Source organism: Neolamprologus multifasciatus, chromosome 23 (genome assembly GCF_963576455.1).
Source record: "Neolamprologus multifasciatus chromosome 23, fNeoMul1.2, whole genome shotgun sequence".
Lineage (NCBI taxonomy): Eukaryota > Metazoa > Chordata > Actinopteri > Cichliformes > Cichlidae > Neolamprologus > Neolamprologus multifasciatus.
The window spans coordinates 20,555,299-20,572,447 of NC_140460.1; the positions used below are offsets into that span (position 1 = coordinate 20,555,299).

General features: G+C 44.1%; 2 protein-coding genes and 1 long non-coding RNA gene across 6 annotated transcripts in view; 2 read left to right on the forward strand and 1 right to left on the reverse strand.

Annotated features, from left to right (window-relative positions):
* The first annotated feature begins 1,495 nt into the window (after positions 1 to 1,495).
* LOC146491468 (H(+)/Cl(-) exchange transporter 4) lies at positions 1,496 to 13,378 on the forward strand. The gene is made up of 12 exons (XM_085150666.1): positions 1,496 to 1,713; positions 2,229 to 2,383; positions 2,484 to 2,583; positions 2,817 to 3,004; positions 3,086 to 3,208; positions 3,474 to 3,680; positions 3,808 to 3,888; positions 3,968 to 4,513; positions 4,597 to 4,783; positions 5,000 to 5,398; positions 5,483 to 5,699; positions 10,148 to 13,378. The coding sequence occupies exons 1-12, from the start codon at positions 1,698 to 1,700 to the stop codon at positions 10,236 to 10,238; spliced, it is 2,310 nt and encodes a 769-aa protein (XP_085006792.1). The 5' UTR covers positions 1,496 to 1,697; the 3' UTR covers positions 10,239 to 13,378.
* LOC146491469 (uncharacterized) lies at positions 5,905 to 10,149 on the reverse strand. Its single transcript, XR_014872287.1, has 2 exons — positions 9,460 to 10,149; positions 5,905 to 7,656 (listed from the first exon to the last, which is right to left on the reverse strand). It is a non-coding gene; the product is annotated as an uncharacterized LOC146491469 (long non-coding RNA).
* A 3,186-nt stretch (positions 13,379 to 16,564) lies between the features above and the next one.
* Positions 16,565 to 17,149, forward strand: part of LOC146491470 (CLIP-associating protein 1-B-like) — a 53,271-nt gene continuing 52,686 nt past the window's right edge. For 2 of the 4 annotated variants that reach the window (XM_085150662.1, XM_085150663.1), the window contains exon 1: positions 16,565 to 16,867. The gene's annotated coding sequence lies outside the window, so the exon portion shown is untranslated. The remainder of the gene's footprint in view (positions 16,868 to 17,149) is intronic. The other 2 variants (XM_085150664.1, XM_085150665.1) reach the window with 1 other exon arrangement.

The following is a 17,149-nucleotide window of genomic DNA, read 5'->3' on the forward strand; positions in this document are numbered from 1 at the left end:
GCTATCAAAGATGGGATTACTGTTTCCTCACTACAACATCTTGCATGTTGGTAGTTAGGGAGGTCCACATGAGAAGGCCCTCTAAGCAAAATAGACGTCTGGCCAACCACTGAATCCCAGCACCAAGATACCACCCATGTCAGAAAGTCTGACCAAAAAGTCCACAAAGTATGTGTCTTTACAATACAAGTCAAAGAAACTCTCACCTAACTATGTTGGTCCCTTTTAAATTTAAAACAATGTGAATGAACAAGTTGCTGGGAAAGTGAGTGTCATGAGTTCACTTACCAATGTTTGTAAAGACTCTGGTGTGTTGTTGAGGAAAACCTGATGGATCCAGTTGACCCTGAGATTAGAGATTTAATTGTAAACTTCATTGTCTCTGGAGGATGATCCACATTTAGACTTTTAAACAGTTCAATCATGATCATCTGTACTCACCAGTGTTGGAAAGAAGCTCTGCTGTGCTGATATGAAAGGATCAGTGAGCTCAGTTTAATGTTCATTTGAAAAGAAACTGATTCTGCTCAAGTGAATTTCTATTGTTACACATGCTTTTAGTTTCATCCTTCATTATCATCCAACTTTCATCAGTGGAATGTCATCCATCTAGAGTTTTGTGTCACATTTTAATACATTTATTTTAATGGTTTATTTAATTCTAATAATTTACAATACATTGTATCGGTTCCCACATGGCTCAACAATCAAAGAAACAACAAGGTTTATCACTTTTCAGCCAATCACAGCTCAAGATTACCAAAAAGTTGTCCAAATAAGAAAACTCATGTTTGTCACAGGGCGTAGGGTTGTTTTTGTATTTGATGTTTGATTCCTAAACTGTGAAAGAGGAGAGTTTAAATTTAGACATTTAAAACAGCCTGATCATGGTCACTTGTATAAGCTCTGTTGGACAGAAGCCCTGCTGTGTCGTAGCAAAAGGCTCAATGAGCAAAGTTTTAGGTTCTTTTAAAGAGAAATAGATTTTTGCTCAGGTGTATCTCTCACTTTCATTTCTGAATTCTGACGCTGAATTTCTCATCCTTCAGGTTTTCCCCCGCCTCTTTCAGCAGGTGAGAGACATTGTTTACCAGTAAATATTCAATTGGAAGTGAAGCTCACTGTAATGTTGTAAATATCTTTAAACTGGTGTTGTAACTGCTTTTTTTTTCAGGGTGGGGTAAACTGCACATCATGCATCTTTACTGACTTTAGTTGGGTGCGCAACTTTGAACTTATTTTAGTTTTTCTCTAAACGTACAGGCTCAAATATAAACATGCACGCTTAACTCTTATCATGTCTCCCTATGTTTTTATTTCTCTCAATTATCTTAATTGTACACCACCTTGGTCAACGGTTCTTGTTTTAAATGTGCTATATAAATACATTTGACTTTGACTAGTTTGTAATTTTTCAAACTTTACTCTTTCTTGTAATTCCCACGCGTGGCCACCAGAGGGCAGAAAAGACTCCAAACACCTGAAACACGACGAACTTTGAGGTGGTCCAAGCAAAGCGTGATCCCGAAGTATCGCGATACTGACAGGTTGCAGGGAGCCTTCTGCGACGCTCCTGTCGGCTTTTATTTGTTTCTCTCTCGCCGAATTTTACTAAAATGACATTTTTATTTGACAACGTATCAGTTAATAATTGAAGAGATTTTATTTTAGACCCGCAGCGGTGAGCACGGAGCAACATGGAGGTCGCTGAAGGTAAACAACAACAACAGCCAGTGAAATGATGCTGAGTTAGCCTGGTTAGCTTCAGGAGCTAACGTAAATAAAGGCTCTGCAGTGCTGTTCGTGCTGCTGGATCATTTCATGTGTGAAGTCTGACAAACACAGTGGAGACTCTCGGTGGTGATTGCATTTATGTCAGAGGAGATAGTTGTTTTTGTTGTTCAGGTAAAAGTGAGGAGATCTGCCCTCATCCTGTGATACGAGGCAGGTGAAATGTTTCCCCTCCTCCTTTAAACTCATCGGGATCTTTGAATTCAGTAAAAGCTGAGATAAAGGCTGACAGCACCCGGCTCCTCCTCCTCGGGATAAACAAAAATGGATATTATTAAAAACACGTGGATCTTTCATTTAAGCTTTTATTCTTATTTATATGAGTATGTTGAGCAGGTGAAATCTCATTAAACCGATGAGCATGGACATTAACGTTAAATAAACAGTGAGTGTTTACAAATCAAATTAACACTGATGACGTCCTCACTTTCTTCCAGGTGTGAACGCCGCCACGCCCACGGAGGAGATGAACGGTGCTGGGAACCTGATGGACTTCCTGGATGAGCCTTTCCCCGATGTGAGCACGTACGAAGATTTCCACACCATTGACTGGCTGAGAGAGAAATCCAGGGACACGGACCGCCACCGTAAGGTGTGTGCTCCATCTATTCCTCTCCCTCCTCATTGTGAGGCGTGAGCTTTTATTTGAAATCCACACAGCAAACCTGTAAGTTGATTCTGTGTTTCTGCAGATCACCAGCAAGAGCAAAGAGTCCCTCTGGGAGCTGATTAAGAGCCTGCTGGACGCCTGGTCGGGATGGGTGGTGATGCTGCTCATCGGCCTCCTCTCAGGTCAGGCTCGCCGTGTCTCTGATCTCCTCCTCCTCTTCGTGTTGCTGGGCTTAAAGTTCCCAGGCTTCATCTATCTAGCTTCCTTTTTACCTTTATTTCTGTTTCTTACTCTGTTGTTGAAGCTGCAGACGTCTCTCTGGATGTCCGAGCGACACTGGAAGAGAAACAGGAGCAATCTGAGAGTGATGAAGGTGTCTCTGAGGTGGAATGACTCCTCCCCTTCTCCTCCACAGGGACGCTGGCCGGCGTGATCGACCTCGCCGTGGACTGGATGACGGACCTGAAGGAGGGTGTGTGCCTCTCGGCGTTCTGGTACAGCCATGAGCAGTGCTGCTGGACCTCCAACGAGACCACGTTTGACGACCGGGACAAGTGTCCACAGTGGCAGAAGTGGGCGGAGCTGATGACAGGCCATGCCGAGGTTGAGTTGCCCGCTTTTAGTGGTTGTGTGTGTTTCTTCAATGAGTGGACAGAGTGATGAGCTAACTCTGTGTTCTCTCAGGGAGCCGGAGCGTACGTGCTGAACTACTTCCTGTACATCCTATGGGCTCTGCTCTTCTCCTTCCTGGCGGTGTCGCTGGTGCGAGTGTTCGCTCCGTACGCCTGCGGGTCGGGAATCCCGGAGGTAACAAACTTTTTCACTGGATAAACAAATTCAATCAGTTGGAGTTGGCTCAGTTCATTTGAGCAGGCTTCTAATGAGGTGTGTTACTTGCAGCAGGTGGCATTAGGCCACGCCCCCATGCAGATACAGGAACTGAAGCCATGACATCAGTGGACACCACAGTTAGATGGTTTTTAACAGTTTTCCTGCGGAACTTTTTAAATGGAGTCTGATTCAGCTGTGTGTTTGCTCTCACATGTCTCCATCTGTTTGCATGTTTTGTCAGATCAAGACGATCCTCAGCGGCTTCATCATCCGGGGCTACCTGGGGAAGTGGACCCTGCTGATCAAGACAGTCACGCTGGTGCTGGCCGTGTCGTCGGGCCTGAGCCTGGGGAAGGAGGGTCCTCTGGTCCATGTGGCGTGTTGCTGCGGAAACCTCTTCTGCAGCCTTTTCTCCAAGTACAGCAAGAACGAGGGCAAGAGGCGAGAGGTATGCTGCGGAAAAAACACTCCTGACCTTTGACCTTTTAAGGGCAATAAGATTTCCTCACAGTGTGCACGCTCTCCCCTCGATGAAGGAAAAGTCACGTAGATGTATGTGTGTCTGCCTCCTGCAGGTGCTGTCGGCAGCGGCGGCAGCTGGAGTGTCGGTGGCGTTCGGCGCGCCCATCGGAGGAGTCCTGTTCAGTCTGGAAGAGGTCGGCTATCAGACCGGACACAGAGTATCTGTAGCTCTTCCTCCTCTCTCCTAACAATGTCCTGTGCTTCCTCCTGCAGGTCAGCTACTACTTCCCTCTGAAGACTCTGTGGCGCTCCTTCTTCGCCGCACTGGTCGCGGCCTTCACGCTGCGCTCTATCAACCCATTTGGAAACAGCCGCCTGGTGCTCTTCTATGTGGAGTACCACACGCCGTGGTACATGGCCGAGCTGGTGCCCTTTATCCTGCTTGGCGTCTTCGGTGGCCTCTGGGGGACTCTCTTCATCCGGGCCAACATCGCCTGGTGCCGGCGGAGGAAGACCACACAGCTGGGGAAGTACCCGGTCTTGGAGGTGATCGCTGTGACGGGGATCACTGCCCTTCTGGCTTACCCCAACCCATACACCCGCCGCAGCACCAGCGAGCTTATCTCAGAGCTCTTCAATGACTGTGGCGCGCTCGAGTCGTCGCAGCTCTGCGATTACGTCAACAACCCCAACATGAGCCGGCCGGTGGACGACATCCCGGACCGCCCGGCGGGACCTGGTGTCTACAACGCCCTGTGGCAGCTCACCCTCGCACTCATCTTCAAGATCGTTATCACCATCTTCACCTTCGGCATGAAGGTCAGTGCGAGGAAGACGATGGGCTGGAAGTCGGTGTTTGTTTCCTGTTTCTGTTTCCCTGAGCGGATCTCTTTCCTCCTCAGATCCCCTCGGGTCTCTTCATCCCCAGCATGGCGGTCGGGGCCATCGCCGGGCGGATCGTCGGGATCGCCGTCGAGCAGATGGCCTACCATCACCACGACTGGATCATCTTCAAGAACTGGTGCCGACCCGGCGCCGACTGCGTCACGCCGGGACTGTATGCCATGGTGGGAGCCGCCGCCTGCCTGGGTGAGTGCACTGTTCACCCATTAGAAGCTTTAACATGTAGACATGATGAGGCCTTGTGTCAGGCCTGCCTGAAACAAGCTGGTTTAGCTCCTCCCCTTTTAACTCAAGCTTTGTTCTGATTGGCTGCCCCTGGTAAACAGCAGAAACTTCTCACACTGTGAATGGTTGAATTAAGTCTCCTCCTGTGATGAAGCAGCTGTGTTTCTGTTGCTTCAGGCGGTGTGACGAGGATGACCGTCTCGCTGGTGGTCATCATGTTTGAGCTCACCGGCGGCTTGGAGTACATCGTCCCCCTGATGGCCGCCGCCGTCACCAGCAAGTGGGTGGCAGATGCATTCGGTAAGGAGGGCATCTACGAGTCACACATCCTGCTAAACGGCTACCCGTACCTGGACGTGCGGGACGAGTTCACCCACCGCACGCTCGCCACCGACGTGATGCGTCCCCGCAGGAACGACCCGCCGCTGGCTGTCCTCACGCAGGACTCCACGACAGTAGAGGATGTGGAGACGCTGATCAAAGACACGGACTACAACGGTTTCCCCGTGGTCGTGTCCAGAGAGTCAGAGAGGCTCATCGGCTTCGTCCAGCGCAGAGACCTCACGCTCGCCATCAGTAAGTCAACCGCAAATGCACGTTAGTCTTTAGTGAATCCGATCGAAATGTTTCCACTGACTCCTCCCCTCAATTCATCCACAGAGAACGCCCGTCAGAAGCAGGACGGCGTGGTGAGCAGCTCAGTGGTCTACTTCACCGAGGACGCACCGCAGCTGCCGGCGAGCAACCCACAGCCGCTTAAGCTGCGACGCATCCTCAACCTCAGCCCATTCACCGTCACCGACCACACGCCCATGGAGACCGTGGTGGACATCTTCCGCAAGCTTGGTCTGCGCCAGTGTCTGGTCACCAGGAGCGGGTAAGAGCACGCCAAATGCCATCTGCTGTTACAGCCTGAAATATGGAAACAGTTGAAAATTCTCCTTTTTCTTTTTTTTTCGCCTGTCCCATTTATGTTCTTTTGCCATCAGAATTATTATCTAAAGGCGAAGAAAGATGCCCAACAGATTTACTTTACCAAATGGACCATCCCGGCTTTGCCGTATTGATCTGTTTGATTGACCTTTGTTTTTATTGTTTATTTTATTTTATTTTCACTTGCTACACACGGGACAGACATGACTGGGGGAAAGAAAAGGGAGAAAGAAAGAGAGGTAGGGAAAGAAAAACAGCGGGGAAGAGGAACGGTGATAAAAGGCAAAAAACAAAAACAAAACAAACAGACAAAAAATACATATATCAATCACCTGGATCACTTGTTGAGAAAGAAAAAAGACAAAACCAAAAAAGAGAGCAATATAATAAACAACATCATCGTGATGATCTATGTGAATATAACAGCAAATACTAAATATTGAATATTATTGTGCAGCACGTAGGATTGACAGCACACAGTGTGCTTTGAGGTAGGAGCCAAAAAGGGTGTAGTTTGTGTGTGTGAGCACCCGTGTGTGCACCTGTGAGCATGAGCGCGCTTGTATTCAAAAGGTTCCTGCATGTAATGATCTGCTAGAGGGTTGAAACTTCTCAAAGAAACAGGGTCAGATTTCATTCAGGAAGCACCTACAAAGTCCCGAAAACATAGTTTCACTTTGTTGGTGACAAACTGGATCATTTGCAGTTGTCCTGCCACCAAAAATACTGCGAATACCTTGACTTTAACAGTGACGTTCATCAGTAAAAACCCTGAAACCATTTGTAGCTCAGAAGCTGATCTGTATTCTCCAGGATTCTCTCCAGTCTGCAGGAAACAGAGAAGCAGCAGCTTCATGTTTCCTTCTCACCTCTGATGTCATTGGCTGCTCTGTTGGTAAGAGCAGCCAGTATTTCAGGGCTTTATCTAGAATAATAGAGATTGGGGGTTCAGTGCAGTGTTTTCTGTTCTATGTGCCAGTCTTTTTCTAAATATACAGTTTAAAAAAAAAAGAGGAGGAAGGTGAAGCTGGGCTGAAGTTTGTAAAGTCATATTTCTGCAGCAGCCGGCTTAGCTTAGATCAAAGAGATCAGCAGCTTTTTCATTAGGTTATTTTAAGGTCAAACGGCTCCCTCTAGTGACTCAATGAGATCATTTGTCTTAATAGTTATGAAGCAAAGTGACATAAATAATTGTTAAAACGCCTAAAACCAATTAATTTATGACTTCTTTAATCTTTATTACATCTTTATTACCTCTGTTACTTATTTTAAAAAAAATAAAAATGAAAATAGGTCTCCTATAACCAAGATTTAAATAAACCCAAATGTATTCAGTGTTTACTAGGGATGGGTATTGATAAGATTTTCACAATTCCGATTCCATTTTCGATTCTGTTTAACCATTCGATTCTTTATCGATTCTTTTTTTAAAAAAGGAGAACACTAAGGTCGATTAGCTTAGAACTTTGTTTTATATCTTCTCTTTGAACAAGATAGAAATTTAGGAGTAACATGGCCTTACAAACCCAACAGTGAGATCTTAAGAGATGCAGCCTATGGCTCTTCAATGTGGTGTCACAGGGTCCCCGGGGAAAAAAATTGTAAATGTAAAATAATAAAATAAATATTCTTCTGTAGCAATAACAAAGTATAACATAAATTATTCTGTAGCAATTACACAAGAATATCCAGTAATGTCCCTGCCTACAATTAAACACATTCACTTACCGAAAATCGGGGGCATCTGCTGTGGCAAATGGGTGCAAGCCTTTGACCACAAACTTAGTCCCTGCTCGGTGACATTCGTCTATCCTGGTCTGAAAGGAGACGCTACCGGTAGATTGCAGCGAGAACTGCCAGCATCTGAGCCAGACTCTGTCCGTCTCTCTCATCATGGTCACCTAAACGCACAGTAATGGCAGGTTTTGTAATAAGGCAGATCATGCTCAGGGCTCGCAAAATCGCTAGCCCGACGTCCCGGGGCTAGCGATTTTTCCAGTCGGGCTACCAAAATCTAACTCAGCCCTGCCCGTCGGGCTATCATAGGAAAATATATGTCAGTGCTTTTGCATTCTTTCGCCAATGTAGCTGAGTAATTATGTCATTGGCATCGATGAGCCACTGTCAATATGTGACATATTGAAATCGCGTTTGAATTTGCGCTTGCTTTTTGCTTTCATTTTCATTTTGCGATAGCGCGAATGGTGTGTAGAGAGCGGCAGCACTGATTGGTGAGTGACGATTAATTGCGCACCAATTCCTCTGACATCGTCTTATCACTCATTAGCTTACTATTCAAACGCGACAAGTGAAATCTCTCGCAGCAAGCTTAAACATGTGAGAGGTTGAGTGCGCAAAGAATCGCTGATCATTATGTAAGTACGTGTGTAAAAGCAGCAGGATTTACGCTGGTATTTTAGTTCTGCTGAGCCAAATAAGACAGGTCAGGGTGAAGAAGGGGCAGCCAAAGAAAAGCCGATCACAAAACGGAAAAGATATGACAAATCGAGCCCATTCTCACTCCCGAGGCGTAACATGGCGACGTTTTGTCACGTCCCGCGGCGTTCCTGAGGAACGCGAAAGGAGACTTTCGGCGTTCTACGCGGCGGGTTATGGCTGAAATCCAGTGCAATGACGCTCCCGCGGTAACCAACGTTCCAGCCCTGTATTCCAGCCCTAAACCTAACCTTATCCCTAGCCCTAACCATAACCTTTTTCCTCACCTTAAACAGGACTTAAATGATGTTAAATAGCGTGTTTCTAAGCTATTTGAAGGAAAAGAGCGAACATGTGTAGATTGAGTCCATACGGTTCTCATATTTCCTCATTTTTCCGAGGTCGTCATTTAGGAATTTGGTGGGTAGCCGAAAACGTAATATGTTGACGATTTGTCACCTAGCCTAAAGACTATGAGGCAAAAAGAAAGCGCAGCTTTTTTGGTTTCATGGACAAAAGAATTTCTGTGGCTGGAATATGACGAGCTAAATAACATGATGTTCTGCCAGGTGTGTTGTGAGTTTCATTTGATTTCTGAGTCGACAAGCACCTTTGTTACTGGGACCAGTCATTTTAAGAAAGACCCCATCAGAACCCATGAGAAATGCAAGAAATGCATTATTGCCCAGTCTGCAGTATCTTTCCCAGAACAAACACCAATTGCAAAAAAACATACTACAAATAAACCAAGCACAACAAGAACTCCTGAAAAAGCTGTTTAGAACAGCGTGCTATATTGCAAAGAGTGAACTACCATTGGCAGAATTTAGCAGTCTTTGCAAACTTCAAAAAGCAAATGGCCTAGATCTTGGTTCCACTTACTTCTTACCCGTGACTTCAGTGGAAATTTCAGATTCAGGATCTGACAAAGACTGATTCATGTTCTACACAGTTCTTGCAAGTTCATAGAAATTTCTGTTCAATTAGAACCAAGTATTTGAGTTGATGGTTTTAATTTTTATACAGTTGTGATTTGTATTTTAACAATTTTTTTGATTAATTTTTGTTTCCGTTACAATATTATACTTTAATGTATAATATTGTAAAGGAAACAAAACGTAAAAAAAAATTCTTTTTTTATTCAGGCTACTTAAATTTATTTTGGGCTACCAAAAACTGAAGAATGCCTGCCCGAAGGGCTACCAGAGATTTTGAAATTTTGCGAGCCTTGATGCTAACATAATATGCACTGTTAGTTGATTATTTACCTGCCGCATTAACGGGAGAGGACGTGCAAACGTTACCGCTGCTGCTGGGTTGAGATTCACGAGTCCGAAGCGGAATTAAAAACACGACATTCATTTAAGGTCATCGCGTGTTTTGTGAGCAAATGCTTTTGCATATTCGTAGTGTTTCCTCCCTTAAATGAAATATCTACTTTGCAAGTATTACAAGTTGCCCTGTTGTCATCCGTTCTCGTAAAGTATAATCAAACTTTTGAGCGTTTGAGCCGCCGTGTTTCCTGCCAGGTAAATGCCTGCCGGGTGACGTCATTCGGGGCGACTGGAATCGATAAGGGAATTGTTTGCAAAAATGGCAAACAATTCCAAGGAATTGTAACTGTGGGAACCGGTTCTCAACAAGAACGGGTTTTTGATACCCATCCCTAGTGTTTACTCACTTATATGAGAGGCCAGCTGGTGTTTAGAGGTCAGGACACTTTGTGATCCAGCCCGCAGTGTCCATGCTCTGCTGTTTCTGCCAGGAACAGCAACAGCAAAGGAAGCTGGGTCTTAGACTCAACTTTCTCCTGTAGTTGATTGATCTGTGTGATCAGAGTGGCTGTAAAGCTGATCTGGTTGCAGTTTCAGTTTGTCTACTCTAATCTGCACATTCTTCCTTTACTCATCACATGGGCAACGACCTCTGACCTTTGTTTGCATCCCTCCTCTGCAGGCGTCTCCTGGGCATCATCACCAAGAAGGACGTTTTGCGTCACATGGCCCAGATGATGAACCAGGATCCAGAGTCCATCATGTTCAACTAGCTTGAGAGGCGGGTTTACTGCCCTGATGGTGTAAATATGTCAAACTGGAAAGATGACGCCACGCTGCTCTGCTACCTGTGAAAAGCCCCTCCCACCTCCCTCGATACCCCCCCCCCCCCCCCCCAAGTGGCAGGAACTCCTTTAAAACATAGTGAATCCACCTTAACGTTGTTCATTTGCTGCTGCTCGTTCAGTTTAGAGATTCAGATGAAGGGAAACGGCAACTTCAGGGCAGTGTGTGTGTGTGTGTGGAGTGAATCGCTGGGTTAACGATCATCTCTGATCATATTTAAATGAAATTTGGACCTCTGAGGCTCCGTGATGATTGTTTTTATTGATTCATGGTGTAGGTTTTAGAGATGATCTCATTCAGAAGGGTGTCTTTATTCTGCCTAGCTTTCCTCTCTTTTGGAGCTCAAACGGCTCTGTGTGTTAGATGTGTATATTTAAACCTAAAACACTCAGACTTTATAAAGATTTATAAAGTTTTAGCATATTTAACATATTTGGTGAAGTGCTATTCCCCAAATTTCCAGATCCAGACCTGTTGCGTGATCTTCAGGCCCAAAACGTCAACATATTTAGAAACTTTAGCTCTTCTTTGAATCCAAATTCAACTTTATCGGTTAAGAAAATGCACTACAAGTATCTATGAAACACACACACTTCTGAATGAGATGATATTCATTCATAACTGGAAAATGATCATGTGTATCTTTAAATCTGGAGGTGAAATGGGACCAGCTGTGAGGGTCACACACATCTGGAGCTGATTTTATTTGAAGTTGAGGACTTTGTTGCACTTTGTCTTGTTTTGTTGTACGTGTTGCTGCCATATTTATATATTACTGCTGCCTGTGTTCATGCGTCTGGTGGACATGCCAGCTCCCTCAAACACTAAACCTTGTTTGTTTGTTTGTTTTACTGTAGCATTGGTTGTTCTTCTAATTACCAGCCAATCAGATTCTTTGCACAGAGAGGAAATCACAAAGCTCTCCAACTAAACTCCACCCATAAAAATCAAAAAGCAACCCTGATCTTAGAGGATGGGTGTGCACCTCTGAACCGCTTCCAGTCATCTCAGCTGTCTTCCTCATAGAGACGACCTCCCCGGACCCTGAATGACCAGCTTTGACCTCGGTACATATCCATAAAGTTGTAGTTTGATGACTTTTAGAATAGTTTTGGGGTTTTCACGAGTTTATCAGATCAGAGAAGAGCTTTAAGGCTTCCTCCTGGTTGAATTTCAGTGGGTAAGGAGTTAAAATGCTCTGTGGTTGTTATGTTTGACCTGATTGCACAAAGATTTAACATCTAATTTAACACCAAACCAGAAAACTTAAAAAGCAAACAGCGTCCATTAGAACAGCTCCCAGAGCAGGCAGCTCAGAGTGTTTCTTTCCTGCACTGCAGGAGGGGAAGTTGCTGCTGAGTCATTTAATCCACATTATTTCTTTGGTACTACATTTATATTTGATATTAATGATCAAAGCTGTAATCTGCAGGAGAGACGGCGGCTGCAGCAGATTTTACCCCTAAAGCAGCTGAAAAGATCTTCTCCTTGTTGAGGAGATGGTTTGAAGACATCTGACGTTTTATTTATTTATTCAGTGTTGAAGGTGTTTGTTTTGACTCGTTTAAAGAGAAGATGGTCACTGAAGGACTTTTAGAGAGCTGTGTCCAAATATCAGTGGTGCTGGAAGCGGTCCAGAGCTGCACGAGGAGGCGATGGAATGAGCTTCGTTTCCTCCTCTAAGTTCCTATTTAACAATATGAAACCTGCTTTAGTTGCTCTAAAGGCTCCCACACATACTCACAGGCCCTAGTTCCAGTTCAAATAAGCTAATCGATCTTTCTTTTAATCACAAACTGGATTTAAAGACAAAGCAAAGGGAAAATGTTGCCAAGTCACTCATAATTAAAGGCCATGTGAGCGACGCTTTGCTTTTCACTCTAGTGAATCATCTAAGAGAAGCTAAGTCAGAGAAACGGTGTGTGTCTGCGTGTGTGAGCCTTTAAAGCAGCGGTTTCATATCCACCAGTCTGATGCTGCTTTAACACTTTAAGGTACTGTGAGCTCCCGTTATGTAAACTGACATTAACTAACTGTTACCATGTGAGGATGTGATAATGTGTCCACGAAGGTCATTTTTAAGCTGATCTGAGCGCGCTCAGTGCTCGTTGTGTTTGTGTTGGTGTGGAAAGACACGGGTGCTTCTGACACTCCACACAGATGAGAACCTTTGAGGGAAACTTGTTCGTTTAGTGTTTTCTTTGAGAAATGCCAACAGAATGTACCGGAAAGCTCTCTGTGCTGTAAATACTCAACGTTTAGTGTTTGTTAAGTTAGTGCGTTTCAGACAGGATAACATCAACTCCACGTTTTATTTGAATGGTGGGTGGTTATGAGGTAGAAATCACACATCTGCACTTTTGTTTGTGGGCTTTGGAAATAAAGGGACTGAAGAACAAATGAAAACTTTGAACTTAACCTCAGAATAAACTCGACTCTGAGTCCTCCTTCCCTTTTTTAATTTATTTTTTACTTAGAAGCTTTTAAAAACTCTAATCACACAGAATCAACAGTAATTTAATCAAAACTGGATCCATGTTTTAAAAAATATTAAAAATATTTACTCACTGTTTCACATCAGTGAGATCAGTAAAGCATCCATCTGTTTAAATGAACTGGATTAGTCCACCAGATGGCGCTGGTCGTTCAGACCTGACAAGCCTGTCTGTTTCCTGCCACAGTCCAAACACGTCCACGTTAGCTTCACCTAATTTAAGTGTGGTTATTTCTCTGACTTCACCTGTCGCCGTGGGATACGCTCCAGCCCCTCTGTGACCTTACAAAATAGATACAATAGATCAAAACAGACAGTCTGCTCTGAAGTGAGAAGCATTAACTCCTTTCTTAAAGATCAGCAAACATTAAAATCAGCATGAATCCAAACAACACCATAAAAACTGTAAGATTAACACCACACATTTGTATTTATTAAGATTTCTGATGTAACACAGCCAGTAATCTTTCAAGAAAGAGTCTGTGTCAACAATTTGTGGACTGGACACTTCCTCCTCTTTGGTTGCTCTCTCCATCTCCAAAACTGTAATAAAAACTCTTCCTCTGCACTGTGTTAGAGTTTTTCTGTTTGTTTTTTTCATTTGGATCTTGCTTTTATTATCTCTAATTATCTCTTATGATAACAGAACTGTCTGAGCACATTAATATCTTTACATATTAACAGTTTCATTCGGTGTTTCAATACCAACTTTTTGATCTGCACAAAACTGCTTCTGCATCAAAGCAGTAAGATTAACATGGTGCAGTTTATTAGAGCCAAACTTAAAGCTGCTGCTTTTACCTTGTGTCATTACTATTCACAGTTAAAACGTCTTTTCTCTGTAGCTATGAACAGCTGAACTCGTGTTTTTGTTGTACCGCGGACAGAGGTGACAGCACAGCGGTGATTCTCCAGACCCAAAATGGTCTGAGCATTGCATTTGAGATAAATCCACATTAACCACAGGGAGACACATTCCGATGTTAAGACCATGTTTATAAACCTGACCGTGTAGACTTCCTTTGAATTTCCTGTATGTGGTCCATGATGTGGACATCAGCTGTGTTTGTCAGTAATAGCCCGACACAAAGCTTACTACACTTTAAAAGTGTAACTGCAGTATTATTTCCATTTCAGTCTTTTTTATGTGTTTGTTTTTAGAGTCCACAGACCCACCAACAGCAGTTTTTATATAAAAACACCAACTTCTCCTGAATTTAATTGATGTTTATGTTTCTGAGGTGAAGGTGTTTCCCTCCTGGTTTTCCAGCCATCTGGGTGACATAGAGACAGTACTTCTCAAACAGGAAATTCTGCAGCTCCATGTGGAATTCCGTCAGGAAGTCCAGGTCGGTGTACATGACCTGGAGCAGCACCAGCATCTCCGCCTCTCCCCACTGCCTGCCAGCAGCACCACAGTATATGTGTGTGAGAGTGTGTTTTATGTGGGTTGGCAGTGACCGGTTGTCAATGATGTTTTTTAGTTTTGTTTTTTTAGATGTTCTCACACTTCTTCCATCACCTGCAGGGACCTACAGCAACAGAGACTTTGCCCCCAAAGGCAAAATAAAGCAACTACATGTTTATAAAAACCTGTTATATCCTCAGTCTGACTGATGGTAAATGGCCTGCATTTGTATAGCGCTTTACTCAGTCACTAAGGACCCCAAAGCGCTACATTCATGTACATTCAGTCATTCACCCATTCACACACTGGCAAGCTACATTGTAGCCACAGCTGCCCTGGGGCGCACTGACAGAGGCGAGGTTGCCGGACACTGGCGCCACCGGGCCCTCTGACCACCACCAGTAGGCAAACATTGGGTTAGTATCTTGCCCAAGGATATTTGGCATGCAGCCAGGAGGCAGCCTGGGATCGAACCACCGACCTTCTGATTAGTGGCTGACCACTACAGCCACCCCACTGATATTTATTTTGTTATTACATAAACAGCTCTTTAATTTGCAGTTACATCTGTGTGGTGTGGAGTCTTTATCTGGCAGCACGCTCAGAAACTGGCCACAAATGAACTAATAATACAAGTGAAACTTGTTGATATGATACTTCATCAGTATGATAATAAAGTTCATCATCATAATAAAGTCATCTCATAGGAGACACTAAATGATTGTTATGAGAATTTCCATCAAACCTGTGAGATACTAACTTGTAATTAAGAGATAATAAGTCATAATTATGCTTACTCACATTGTTACTGGTGGCAGTCTTCCATAGGGATTTATTATTAAAGGTTTAGCTACTAAATCTTAAAGGATGGTGAAGTAAAACGTTCCTTCACTGTTTATTGTAATGAGTGAACTATCCAGCTTGTTCCACAGTATTTTAGTTTCACTTTGGTGTTATTTTTCCCTGATGTGAAGACACATCCCTGATAGGTCAGGGCCCTGGCTGTCACATGGCTTATTCATGACTCTCTTGAGATGGACGAGGCTCGTTTAACCACATAGAGGTCAGACCCTCACCCTGAAGTTGCAGGGGCGTTCATGAGACACAGAAACTTACTTACTTACATCATTCCTGATTTCTTAGTTGTTGTGTATTTGTCATGCTTACATGTTCCAGATCATCAAACACATTTAACACGAGACAAAGATAACACAAGTAAATACAAAATCATTTCTTCATTGAGGGAAAAATGCTATCCAAACCTACCTGCCCCTGTGTGAAAAGGTGATTGCCCTATAAACCTCATTAATGGTTCTTGTGCGACTCTTGGTAGCAATCAAGTGTTTGCGATAGCAATGAGTCATCACTGTGGAGGATCTTCAAGATCAGCTTTTGTCTCATCAGTCCACAGAGTATTTTTGCCCAGTCTCTTTCTTATTGTTGAACTCTGACCTTAACTGAGACCTTAAGTGAGCCCTGCAGTTCTCTAGATGTTGTTCTGTGTTCTGTTGTGACCTCCTGGATGAGTCATCAGTGCACTCTTGGAATAATTTTGGTTGCCCAGCCACTCCTGGGAAGGTTCACAACTCTTTCAAGTTTACTCCATTTGTGTAAAATGGCTCTTTATTTGGTTCACTGCACTCCTGAAGCCTTACAAATGGCTTTTTAACACTTTTCCAGACTGATAGATGCCAGTGACTTTGTTTCTCAGCTGTTTCTGTAGCTGTTTCAACTCTTTTAGCCTGCCTCATTTTGTCATACATGTTCTGTTTTAATTCAAATTGAACTCAGTTTTCCAAAAATGTGGTTAATCACAGGTAATTTGCAGTGAATTTCTTTTTCACACACGGCCAGATATGGATAGCTTTTTTCCCCCCTAATAAATAAAATCATAATTTCAAAACTGCATTTTATATTTAGTTGGCTTATCTTTTAAAAATAATATATTAAAATTTGCTTGATGATCTGAAACATGCAAGTGTGACAAATATGCCAAACAAATTTAAGAAATCAGCACATTTACAGCCCTTACGTTCACAGTGCGCATAGTGACTTCTTATGAGACAACCGGATTAAAATGCAGGCCCCGTCTCTAACTTTTGAGATCTGCAACAAGCAGTGGTCTCCAAACTCAGTTCTCTCCAACTTCTCATTCACCATAAAAATAAATAAATAATTTTGTTGTCATCTCGGAGTCAAGTTGGGCCCGGCCTGCTCCAGAAACGAAAATGACACCTCTTGACTCTGACAGGCACACCTTGAATTTTTAAAAGGGGTCACCTGAGGCTGACGGGAGAGCCATCCCAACCATGTACGCCCTCCTCCGGCTGTAGTTGCGCGCTTCTGCCGGGAGGTGTCGCGACTATGCGGCTTCACTCGACTCGCTGCAGGACTCTACGGCGTCTGGCAGGGGTCATGATTTGATTTACCACGGCAAATAATAATCTTCCCCTTTTTCATTACCAGCGGGCAGCTCGTCAGTTAGAGAGGTGAGGGATTAGAAGCGCAGAGATGGCGTGAGCTGCCAGAAGATTAAGATTTCACCAGCGAGGAAGTGATCGCCGAGCCCCACGGAGGAAAGTAACGGTAGTTTGTGGCCGGAGGCAGCATCGCCACTTCTGACTTTTTTCCCTGGGAACGAGTCAGTCCATCCGGTGAGTGGATTTACAGCCGGTCGCTGAATTAATAACTAGTTAATTAAGCCGCCAGGAGTCCGAGAGACAGGTTAGAGGCGTTCACGGCTCTCCTGCGGGGAGAACGGGGTTGAATTTCCCCGCATAGCTAGCACCAGCTCGGCTGTATTTTTGGATAGAAAGCAGGCTATCAGCGAGCTAGCAGCTGAAGCTAACAGCTCAGATAAACTGTCCTGACACCTAACTTAATGGTCACCTGTGTTAGCGCCACTTAACGGCCCGTTAGCTGAGAGCACAGAGGCA

Excerpts from the sequence above, each read along its gene's own strand:
- LOC146491468 (XM_085150666.1), top strand. Across the intron at positions 2,384-2,483 it reads ACACGGACCGCCACCGTAAG|ATCACCAGCAAGAGCAAAGA; the intron begins GTGTGTGCTCCA and ends GTGTTTCTGCAG. Across the intron at positions 5,399-5,482 it reads AGACCTCACGCTCGCCATCA|AGAACGCCCGTCAGAAGCAG; the intron begins GTAAGTCAACCG and ends ATTCATCCACAG.